Source organism: Spermophilus citellus (assembly GCF_964194105.1).
Source record: "Spermophilus citellus genome assembly, chromosome: 12".
Taxonomy (NCBI): Eukaryota; Metazoa; Chordata; class Mammalia; order Rodentia; family Sciuridae; genus Spermophilus; species Spermophilus citellus.
In genome coordinates this window covers 94,449,807-94,462,552 of record NC_138198.1, presented here as the reverse complement: position 1 = coordinate 94,462,552, position 12,746 = coordinate 94,449,807, and the positions used below count along the sequence as shown (strand labels likewise).

General features: G+C 37.9%; 1 protein-coding gene across 2 annotated transcripts; it reads right to left on the bottom strand.

The window, feature by feature from the left end:
- Positions 1 to 5,277: 5,277 nt before the first annotated feature.
- Positions 5,278 to 12,379, bottom strand: RMP24 (ribonuclease MRP subunit p24). 2 transcript variants are annotated; one of them, XM_081263181.1, is made up of 5 exons: positions 12,233 to 12,376; positions 12,132 to 12,154; positions 10,012 to 10,211; positions 7,952 to 8,151; positions 5,278 to 5,755 (listed from the first exon to the last, which is right to left on the bottom strand). In XM_081263181.1, exons 1-5 carry the CDS (start codon positions 12,307 to 12,309, stop codon positions 5,602 to 5,604), a joined length of 654 nt encoding a protein of 217 aa, XP_081119307.1. In that variant the 5' UTR covers positions 12,310 to 12,376; the 3' UTR covers positions 5,278 to 5,601. The 2 variants fall into 2 exon arrangements, with proteins under 2 accessions (XP_081119307.1, XP_081119308.1); XM_081263182.1 differs by lacking the exon at positions 7,952 to 8,151 and having other exon boundaries at positions 12,233 to 12,379.
- Positions 12,380 to 12,746: the final 367 nt, after the last annotated feature.

Sequence of the window (12,746 nt, the reverse complement as noted above, 5' to 3'; positions counted from 1 at the left end):
TCTCGGCGGACACAACACCTTTGTTGGTATGTGGTGCTGAGGATCGAACCCGGGCTGCACGCATGCCAGGCGAGCGCGCTACCGCTTGAGCCACATCCCCAGCCCCAATAGTTCACTTTTCTAACAACTTCTAACAACTTCATGCTGATGCTGTTGGGTTTAGGGACCACATGTGAATAACTGCTGCTCTGAACCAAGTTTGAAATCTGCAACTTGCTTCATGATTTAAAATATTTAAATAATTCCAGGTAATAAAATATGGGTTTACAGTTCACTGTAGCAGGTTCCTTTGGGACAGAGAACAAGACCTTTTGTGACCTGGTGCTTACTAGTGCTTATTACATGCTTTCAAGTAAACAGATTGACTTGGTACCTTTAATTGCCTAGTGCACATGCTCTCTTGTCACATCTTGAATTCAAAGCAAATTTGGAGAATACTAAAAACCAACCTATGGGACTCTCTAGAGCAGTGTTTGCCAAACTTCTTTTATTAAACTTTGGGGAATTTGCAAAAGGAAGATTATATCTATAGAGTCAAAACTTTCTGATTCTTCTAACTTTAGAAAGTTTGGAGATGTAGTCCTCTGGATAATATCCCTGGTAATCCTTTCTGAGATGACATCTGGTCACTTTACTTGAATTCAGGTGCTTTTCATTCCTATCCATTTCTCCCTGTCTGCAATAGTAGGTTTTTATTCAGAGATTATGTTTTGAAGATTAGAAATAGATCAAAAAAATCTGGATTTTAAAACAAGTCATACAAATCTTTTGACACATGTAATTAATGGACAGTATTTTGAGAGACAATGCCCTACAAAGCATACTTGATATAATAATGGCAGCTTTTATAGTTTGGATGTGAGGTGTCCCCCACCAAAATGCAAGAAGACTTAAGAGTTGAAATAATTGGGTTATGAGAGCCTTAACCCAATCAGTGAATTAATCCCCTGGTAGGGATTGATTGAGTGGTAACTGAAGGCAGATAGGGTATGGTTGGAAGAGGTGGATCATTGGGGTGTCTATTTTGTATCTGGTAAGTGGAGTCTCTCTTTGTGCCATGCTCCCAGCTGTTTCCCTCCACCACACTCTTTCACCATGATGTTCTGCCTCACCTCAAACCCCAAGGAATGGAGCCAGACTTATATGGACTTAGACCTCTGAAACAATGAGCCCCCAAATAAGTGTTTCCTCCCCTAAAATTGTTCTTCTCCACGGTCTTTTGGTCATAGTGGCAAAAAAGCTTGACTGAGAAAGCAGCTCACACAAGTAAGAATGCTTTCTATGCACCAGGAACTGTTCTAAGTACTGTGATATGCTCTGTGATAGACTGATTATGCCATTTTACATATGGGTAACTAAGACAGTGTAAGTTCAGCAGGACTCATGACAAGCCAAATGTTGAACAAAGATTCAAACCCAGTTCTGAGTGTAGTTCCAATCCTATACTCTGTAACCATGATGCTGCTTTTTATATTGATATATGGGGTAGCAGCCCCACTATCACCAAGTCTACGTTTTGCATAACAGGTTAAAGAAATTAAAATTATGCAAGTATTCAAATTAAAAAAAACAACTAAAAGCACCATTGAAAGATGGGTGCTTGTGGAAGGATGTTATGCGAAGTATTTTGTTGTGGTGTTTCCCCCCGCCCCCACCTCGTTTCAGGGATTGAGCTGAGGTGGTGCTGAGGATCGAATCCAGTGCCTTGCACATGCTAGACAAGCGCTCCACTGCTGAGCCCCAACCCCAGCCTTCAGGAGTTAAAAAACGTTCTAGAGATGATTGGTGGCAATGTATGCACAACAATGTCAATGTATTTAATTGTCAGATTATAGTTAAAAGTTACCAAATGTATACTATACACCATGTATATCTTAACTCAAAAAACAATTTGGCTAAGACAAGAGGATTGCAAATTCAAGGCCAGACTTGGCAATTTAGCGAGGCCCTAAGCGACTTAGTGAGACTCTGTCTCAAAAAATATAAAGGGATGTGACTCAGAGCCATTGGCTTGTTCAGATACATCTAAAAATAGTTAGATAGGTATTTTTAAAGTTATAATTTTTTTTCTTTTTCCAATGCTGGGAATTGAACCAAGGGGTGCTTAGCCACTGAACCATATCCCTCACCCTTTGTATTTTTTGAGACAGGGTCTTGCTAAGTTGCTTACACACACACCTATAATGCCTGTGACTTGGAGGCTGAGGACAGCTTGGGCAATTTAGTGAGACCCTGTCTGGGGGTGGGGGAAAGAACTCTTTGAGTATTCATTATGTCTCAACTCATGCCATATCCTTAAACATGCCTTCTGAATGTTTTTCTATCTTTTATGAATAAAATAAGAACTTCAGGAAGTCATCACTATTTGACCCTTGGAAGACGAATTGAAAAACATTGCTTTTTTTTTTTTAGTTGTAGATGGACACAATACCTTTATTTTATTTATTTTTATGTGGTGCCAAGAATCGAACTCAGTGACTAACACATGCTAGGCAAGTGCTCATGTACCACTGAACAACTCCAGCCTCTGCTATCTGACTTAATGAAGAGTTTGATGGGTTGCTCACAGCTTTGAAAATAGTGCCAACTGGTCAGTAGTGACCAGTAAGAGGCACATGTTTCCTAAGATTATCCATTGCAGAATCCTTCCTCAGCTTTTCAGTGTTTTATGAGCCTAAGGTGGTCAGAAGCCCAATTAAGAATGGTAGTGGTAGATGTTTGTGGATACAAAGGGAAAGCCTGTCCCAGTTTGCCACTGTTGTGGTGCTTGTTCTTGTTAGCATAATTTCCAACTGGTTAATCTTAGCCTTTCAGTTTGTCAGGCCCTAATACATGAAAATTTAAGTTTCAAACTTTCAAGCAGCAGAGAGGAACCAGATTAATATTCAAAGTATTTTTTACTTTTCTTTTTCAGTACAACTTATGAGATTCACCAAACATGGCGTTCTTGTGCATCCATTTTATTATTTTATTCTTACAAGTAATTATATATGGTCACAGGGTACAATGTGATGTTTCATTACATGTGTACATTGTGGATTAAATCAAGCTGATGGACATGCATCATATCAAATATTTATCATTTCTTTGTGGTGACTATATTTAAAATCTTTTAGTTATTTTGAAGTACACATTAACTTAATCCTAACTGAAACCTTGTATCCTTTGAACAATCTCTCTCTCAGCCTCTGGTAACCACCATTCTATTCTCTACTTCTGTGTTCAACTGCTTTGGATCCACATGAGAAAATACAAGATTTGTCTCTCTGTGCCCTGCTTATTTTGCTTAGCAGGATGTCCTGCAAGTTCATGCATGTTGTAGCAAATGATAGAATTTCCTGCTTTTAAAAGGCTGAATAGTATTCCACTATGTATTTCATATTTTAAAAATCAATTTGTTGTTAGGTCATGGTGGTGCAGTTATCCCATCGGCTTGGGAGGCTGAGACAGGAGGATGGCAAATTCAAAGCCAATCTCAGCAATGGTGAGGTGCTAAGCAACTCAGAGACCTTGTCTCTAAATAAAATAAAAGTAGGGCTGGGAATGTGGCTCAGTGGTCGAGTGCCCCTGAGTTCAATCCCCAGTACCTCCCAACCCCCCAAAAACTCCATTTGTTGGACTGGGGATATAACTCAGTGGTAGAGTACTTGTGTAATATGTGTGAGACCCTGGGTTCAATCCTCAGCACCACATAAAAATAGCCAGGCACAGTGGCACACGCCTGTAACCACAGCGGCTTGGGAGGCTGAGACAGGAGAATTGAGAGTTCAAAGCCAGCCTCAGCAACTGCAAGGCACTAAGCAACTAGGTGAGACCCTGTCTAATAATAGGGCTAGGATGTGGCTCAGTGGTCAAGTGCCCGAGTTCAATCCCTGGTACCAAAATAAATAAATAAATAAATAAATAGATAGATAATAAAATAAAGGTATCTTTTAAAAATTCATTTGTCCACTGATGACTCTTGGGTCATTTCCATATTTTGACTACTGTGAATAACACTTGCGACAAACATGGGAGAGCTGACATCTCTGCAACATATAGATTTCAGTTCCTTTGGATATATACCCAGAGTGGGATTGAATGCTGGGTACTGAACCTAAGCAAGCAGTCTACCACTAAGCCACATTCCCAGTCTTTTCCAAATGGCTGTACCAACTTCCCTTACCACTGGTAGTGTATAATAGTTCTCTTTGTTTTCTTTTTGTGGTACTTGGACTTGAACCCAGGGGTGCTTTACCAATGAGCTATATTCCCAGTCCTTTTTATTTTTCACTTGGAGATAGGGTCTCACTAAGTTGCTGAGGCTGGACTTGAACTTAGAATCCTTCTGCCTCAGCCTCACAAGTAGCTGAGATTATAGCATATGCTGCCATGCCCAGGTAAAGGTTCCCTTTTCTGAAAAGCTTAAGACAGGTGGAGTACAATCTTAGTTTATCATTAAAAAATAAAATTTTGATAAATTTTTATTAAAATTAATTTATATTTTAATAAAATATGTGTGTATACATTTATAAATTTCAGAAAGATTTAAGGTAGCAAAACTGTTACTGTTTATGTTCTGAGACCTAGAAATGAGTAATCTCTAGAGCAAATTTAAAATATTACTATAGAAACAATATAAAGTTACAAAAGGGAAATTTCTGTACCTTGTAAATCACCTAAATCAAGAGTGTTGGGGGGCTGGGGATGTGGCTCAAGCGGTAGCGCGCTCGCCTGGCATGCATGCGGCCCGGGTTCGATCCTCAGCACCACATATCAAGATGTTGTGTCCGCCGAGAACTAAAAAATAAATATTAAAAATTCTCTCTCTCTCCCCCCCCCTCACTCTCTCTTAAAAAAAAAAAAAAAATTAAAAAAAAAAAAGTGTTGGGCTGGTAGTATGGCTCAGTGCTAGTGAGCATGCCTAGCATGCATGAGGACCTGGGTTCAATCCCCAACACCACTAAAAAAAGAATGTTCGAGAGGCTGGGATTGTGGCTCAGTGGTACAGCGCTTGCCTAGCACGGCCAGGACCCGGGTTCAATCCTCAGCACCACATAAAAATAAAGGCATTGTGTTGTGTCTATCTACACCTAAAAAATAAATAAAAGAGCTAAAAAAAAAAAAAAAAAAAAAAAAAAAGAATGTACAAGGTACTTACTTTTGCATTCAAAATACGAATAATGCTAAGATTTTACTCATATAATTATGTATATGAATGAGAAAATAGTACACACTGGATTCGTTTTCTGATAAGGCTACACAGGTGCAGAAGAAATCCGCATGAATGACAGATCCTCTCATTAAGTTCTCAATTTTATTTTGAAAGAAAATAACATAATGAAAACTGTTTAAAGGAGGAAAAAAATACTATCATTCAATGTCCACATATATCCTTACTATTTACAAGAACTTTCATGTATTTTTTGATTCTCAATGGCCACCTGTGATGTTTTAGTTATTCACTCTAATGAGATGTTTTCCCTATTACACTGAAGAATGCCAAGAAAAGTCTGCCTAATTTCCATGTATTCAAAGAATAAATAAATTAAAAAAAAATTTTCATATTATTAATTAGAAATTGTACTAGAAAAATTTCTTATTTTCAAAGTCCAAAAGACTTCATAGAGAGGATAAGAAATTTCTGAAGTCTACCTTTGAATTTTTTTGGGATTCATTTTGACTAAGCAACATTTTTAGTTGAGAGAAGTGTTTCTTTCCTTTTTTCACACTCCTTGAGGAGCAAATGGGTGTTGATTGTCCAGATGTAGGTGTTCTGAAAAAAAAAAAAAAAAAGATAAAAAAATTTAAAAAACTAAGTTATAATGACAAGTGACAAAATAGTCTTCCTGTTCAGATAAGTGCTACTACAATAATTTCTTAGTCTTTTGTATTATGGCTATATATGGGCAGTGGCTGTACTCAGAAGTCATTCCTATTTTAAAACATCTCCTCGTGAAATATCAGGCTATGGACAACATTTAGGAGGTATATAGGGCAGTTGGCCTATAGGTACAGTGTTATCAGATCTGAGTTCTCTTTGAGCCTGAAGTTATACATTCATAAAATTCTAAGCAAGGACTTTAAAACATATTCATTTTTCATAGCTCAAACGTGAAGGATCTCCAAAGTGAAGGATCTCAACCAACACACAAAGGTACCTTTCCACGGTATCTTCCCCACCAGATTGTCAGCTCTGTAGGGCAGACATTATATTACTAATTTCGCATTATAGTACTTTTTGACAGTGTCAGGCACATAGAAAGCATCTAGAAATGTCCATTAAATAAATAATTCCCCATCTAGGATGAGTTAATTTCATTTCCTCCAACTGTGTTCTGTCCCCTTGAATCCTTACCTGGGGTCTGAGTTCTCTCTCTTGATTCCCTATCTATACAGTATATGTACAGTACCTACCATTCTTGCATTTATTCATCTAAGAAGAACAGTGGTTCCTTGGTACTAACAGGGTACTTGATTCCAGGACTCACCATGGATACCCAAATCCATAGATACTCAGGTCCCTTACATAAAATGGCTCAGTATTTGCATATAACCTATGCATACCTTCCTAAAGAGTTTAAGTCATCTCTAGAGTACTTATAATACCTAATACAAGGTAAATGCTTTAGAGAGTTTTTATACTGTATTATTTAGGGAATAGTGACAAAACAAAGAGTTTGTACATATTCAGTACAGACATAATTTTATTTTTCTGAATAAAATCCAGTATGCAATCTACTACTGGCTGAATCTACAGATGCAGAACAGTAGATACAGAAGGCCAACTATAGTCTTGTGTAAATGCAACTTAATTCTTTTAAATAAGCCAAACTTTCTCTCATCCACATTTATGCAATAAAGTGAAAATTGCTATTAAGTTCTTACTACACTAAATATCAAAATAATTAAATCAAAAGTAGGGAAAATTGACTTGAAATTTTATTTTAATTTTTAACCTAATTTTATAAACGTCAAGCCCAATATAAAAAATTCAATACAAAAACAGAGATAATTCAGTCCTTGCTAGATTTCATTATTAATATTCAAGACTCAGTTTCTCTGTTGCAGCAAAATGTCCCAAGATTCCTTTTATAGTTTCTATGGAATTAAATTTAAACTTAGTGATTAAAGAATCAAGAATTACTAAAATAAAAACATGTATTCAGACTTATTTGAAAAATCCCTATTTAGTCAAATTTCCATAGGATTTCTGATAGAGGAAAGAACAAAAGTAAAGGCTTAAGCAGGAAAGTATACTGTGAGTGATTCAGTTTTCCTGGCACATAACATGAACTAAGGCAAAGTAAGATGGACAGTCAGTTGGTGCTGGATAATAAGGGCTGGAAAGCCATGCTGGAGTATTTGATTCATATGTTGCAATTAGGTATTAGAGGCTGCTAATCAAAGCTGTACTTCAGGAAGATGATCAGACTAGAAGGGCTTGAAACTAGAAGCTAGAAGACCCATTAGGAAATCACAGTAATAGTCCTAATAAAAAGTGAATAGGAACACCAGTAGTTGAGGGGAAAAGGAAAATAGATGTAAATAGTATGGAATGAGAATAGATAGAATTTATTACAAGGACCACGGGAACAGGAGTTGTCGGTTATTCTGCCTTTTTTTAAGGTAGGACTATCGGAGACGACATGTTCATTCACAGAATAAGGAACTATGAGGATGGGCAGTTCTGAGTGGTAAGCTGTTTTGGACATATAAGAGTGAATATATTTAACAGGCAGTTGAAAATACACCCAGGGAGAGACTGAAAGAGTACTGTACTTAGAATTCATATGTACTAAAATGAGAGTTGAAGATATAGAAATGTGTGACATCAGAGAAGAAAAGGGTATGGAGATGAAATGGGGCCAAGGCCTGATCTGCATATAATATTCACAAGTATAAACAGAGGAAATCAGAAGAAATTCTTGAGTTCACACTGACAATTCAAATAAAAGATGAATTAGGATACCTGAAAATCAATGCTGGGCTCTTGCCTTTGGAGCCAGGCATATTAGGAGTCAAGTTTGCAAAACCTGGAGACTGTCTCTCTGGTCTCTTACTGCTGAGTTTGCTTATAGGAGTGGTATGACTGCTCTTCAATGTGGATAGAAAGCTTCTGCTTTTACCATGATGTTTAACCGTTCTGTTGCATGTTTTACAAGTAATCAACTACCAAAAAAAGAAGAAACATGGGTTATATTTTATCCAATAAACCACATGTTCCCTGGATTCTTACATCTGGTTGCTACAGAAATAAATAACACATAGGCTGCCCTCTGGGAGACGGCAATTTAGCAGTAGGAATAAGACAAAGACAAATTTAACATTAGAAAATTTTCAACAAAAAATTAATGGTTAAACATATTGGTTTTAAAAGAGTTTTTTGTTTTTGTTTTTTTTTTCCTTACAGATAATGAGCTCACTAGTTTCTCAACACAAACCATGTTTGGGGGGAATTAGGAAGGAGACTAGGAACAACATTCTAACATTTGAATGTTCTTTGTAAAATCAATAGGCATTTAATATTTTTTGCAGATGAACTTCAAGTCTTTTCCCAATAAAACACAGTAGAATATCACTGAAAATTTAAGTGCCCCCTGTAAATCCTTAGCAATTCTGTAAATAGTTATACAATAATTTATAAAAACAAATGAATTATCAATATTCTCACACCTCTTCATTCCTGTCATTAGCTTTAGAGGTTGACTTTCTCTTCAAGATTAATTTTTAGGGCTGGGGTTGTGGCTCAGTGGTAGAGTGCTTGCCTAGCATGTGTAAGGCACTGGGTTTGATTCTCAGCACCACATATAAACTAATCAATAAATAAAGGCCCATCAATAACTAATAAAAAATTTTTAAAAAGATTAATCTTTAAAGAAATGGTCCATTGTCTAGCTAATGCCTTTCTTCTACACCTCTCACTCAAAATGCACAGAATTCAGCCCATGCTTCAACACAATATAAACTGGTTTAGGTGAGATATCTTCAGAACTGTTTGGCTTTATATTTTTCCAAAAGAGGCTTTAAAAGAGGTCAAAATAAATCCGCAAAATGAACACCCCTAGCATCCTTTAGCTGACCTTTAATTAAAATACATCAGAATTTAAGTTTCATGAAGTTAAAACACTGGAAGACAACAAGGAAGCACTTATTATCTTCCCATTTAGTAACATTTAACAAATATGTGGCAGTGATACTTTTTGAAAAATATAATTCTCCAAAGAGAAAGAGTAAATTCTACTTACTCCAGTATTTTCTCTCTTACCCTTTGAACATTTGATTTTATGACAAAACAAAATGCACTTACTTGTCCAATACTGGTAAACTCCTAAATATGGCAATTTTCAATTCAAGTTATTACTAATCATAGTCTTGGGCCAAACCTAAGCTGTTATAATGTCCAATATCCAGCAGTGTCTTCCACTTGAATCTGGATACTTGAAATATGAAGGATACAAAATACATCTGACTTTGGCCTCCACATAGTAAACCATAAGTAATTTGATTTTGTTTTATTACATTTTATATCCTTAGTACTAAGCACTGAGTGGCATATAACAGAATACTGAATGAATGCAAGACACTCACCTGTTGTCGGGCAAACAAGTACTTACACACTAACATGGGGGAAATGAATGAACAAAGGACACTAATACCTACATACATAAAATACAGCAGTGTGAAGAAAAGAACCGTTAACTGAAAAAACAGTGTAGTGGTTGGTAATTACAGTTCAAATGGAGTCATTCTGATGTGTCCAAGAAATCCTGACATTTTAACTGTGATTTTAACTGTTCACCAATGAGATCTGAGAACAATTAACAACATACAATGTTTAGTTTTGAGGTAATTATGAAATTAAACAAATGTACTCTTGATGAAACATTAATCACTAGAAAAAAATTTTATGTATATAATAATCCAGATATACTACTACAAATTTCTGAGTTATAGGCTGATTCTTAACATTATTCTAAGTGACAGAAAGGAATTACAACTTATTAATATATACTGGAACTGAAATCTTACCAATACACTTTTGGAGTCTTTATACTTTTTGACTATTTTTGCTTCTTTAAAACTGAGCGTATTATTCCTTCCTTCTCGATTAAGAAGTTTCTGTATTCTGGGTGTCAATTTGGCCTTGGGTTTGAGACGCACTCTAGAGTTATCCAGAACCAACAGCTGGAAACAGTATGGACATGTTTCTTCAAAAGTGCTCTTGTCATCTAAAATTATGCAAATGAAACGATTCAGTAAACTGAACTATTCTATTATCTCAAACAGTTGACATTAAAAATATTAAGAAGAAAAGGTACTGGCATGAGCAGATAATATGTATTCTTTAAGCAAATTTAAAATACAAAAATTTCAAAAACACAGAACTAGCAACAATTTATTTTGCAAAATTCTACAATTCCATCCATTCACTCCTTTCAACAGATAGGCTAGGTCTCCAATATTTGCTACCTGGCTCATTACTTGTCACTACTTTTTAAAAAACAAATTACAGTATGATTTTCTTTTTATAAACAATTAGCACAAGCAATGCTTATTGAGTACCTATTGTTGAGCATTGTTCTAGAGATGCAAGAACAAGAGTACTATAAATGATCAAAGGACAGACATGTCTATAACTTACCTCTGCCAAATGTAAAAGATTCATTTATATTTACTGAGTGACTATTGAGTGCTAGATATTGTTGTGGGTGTTAGAGATACAGCCCTAAACAAAGGACCACAATCTAAGGAGGCACCTTTTAGGTACTGCCAGGAAAAAAAAAATGTAAGACAGGAAAGAAGAGAGTGTGTTGTAATTTTAAATAGGATGTCTAGGGAAGGCTTCATTAAGTGACATTTACAGGTAGGAATCAAAGCAGGTTTGTGAGCCAAGAGTTCTAGGTAGGGGACAGGGCAGCTCCAAAGGCTCTGAAACAAACAAACAAAAAAACAGTAAGGAAGCCAACCTACAAGGCTGAAGTCAAATGAACAAATGAGAACAGGTCAGAGAAGTTATGTGGGCCTATCCTATAGGGTTGAATAATCTTTCTAAAGGACTTTTACTCTGACATGGGAAGCCTTTTATGGCAGGAAAGGGTCATGATCTAGTTTTGTTTTTTAATCTCAGTCACTCTGGCTGCTGGTTTGAGAACAGACTGTATGAAGGCATGGTAGCTGCTGGCAGTAATCCAGGAAAGGCAGTGGATGCGGTAAAAATTGGCTAGACTTGGTGTTTTTCATGTTTGTTTTGTTTTTGTAGAGGGGATTGAACCCAGAGGCCCTTTACCACTGAGCCACACCCTCAGCCCTTTTACTTTTTATTTCGAGAGAGGGAATCTCTAAATTGCTAAGGATCCACTAAGTTGCTGAGGCTAGCTTTGAACTTGTATTTCTCTTGTCTCAGCATCCGAGCCAGTAGGATTACAGGTGTGCACCACTGTGCTGGCTACAATTGGGAAATCTTAAAGCAAACAGAATTTGCAAGCATATTGATGGGGGAGAAGAGGGTTTTTAGGGGGTCAAGAGTGGCTCCAAGAGTTTGGGCTGAATAACTCTCAGGGTCAGCACTTACTGAGACGGGAACAACCAAGGCATTTGTTGGCGGTTATGCTCAGGTTTTAGACAGTTAAGTTTGAAATGCATATTAGACATTCAAAAGAGGTTGTCAAGAAGGCATCTGACGTGGGTCTCCAATTCGGAGGGGGTTGGGGCTAGAACTTGGTAGGCCTGGTATTTAAATACTATGAGACTGGATGAAAAACGATCAGCAGACAAGTGAGTGTAGCTCGAAAAATGGTCCAAGGGCTGAGTCTGGATCCACTGTAATATTTAGAAGTTGAGGAACTGGGAGGAATCAGCAAAGCAGATCAACAAGTGCTGGAAAAGGTCAAAGATGAAATGTGATGACCTGGGGGCCAAATGGAAACTATTTCGAAAACACTGAAAAATGTGTCCAATGTCAAGCATGATAAGGCACACTCAGGAATGTGGATTTCTCATAAAACTGGGAAACTTCCGCTTTGTTTTGCTTTTAAAACGAGACAAGTGAGTCGATCAGCCTTCTCTTTTAGATCACTCGGAGCGCTGTGCGGAATGGGCACAGCAAGACAACCGGACCTAACCCCCCAACAGACAGGGGTCCTCCCTACCGTGTGACGAACTGTAGGCCCAGCTGTAAAAGAGAAAGAGACACATTAGGAGCAAAGGAACACCCCCCGCCCGCTCCCGCTCCCCTCCGTCCCTCTCCTACAGGAGATAGCGGGCCTGGCCCGGGCAGCTCTCGACTAGCTTTCGCGCCGCAGCCTCCAAATAGTGCTTCTGCCTCATCTTCACTACCACTAGACGCCGACACCAAGCGAAAAAAAGAGACGCCGGATGTCGGCTTTCTAGCGTCATCAGCGTTGGCCTCAGGATTCAAGTTCCTGTCGGAAACGGGCACCCGCAGCTAAAGGTTCCGGGTTCCTTCGCGTCCCGCTTGGCGCGCAGGCGTGCCCAGCCGGGAGCTCGCCTTCACCACTGTCCTGGATCAGCGTCCTCTGTTCTGCCTGGTCCGCTTGAACCCTCCGCGAGGTTCTTGACCAGGAAAGGGCGGCAAGGTCTGGAACTTAGTGTCTTCCTCTTCCGCTCGCTTGTTCCTTGACAGCTGTGTTATCCCGTCAGGGTCAAGTTTTTCTGGGTAGCGGGAAAAGGCAGGGTTTATGATGAGATTAGTCAACTAGCTAGTCATCCACATTTTTTTTCCTCACACGTTTCTAGTTCGATTT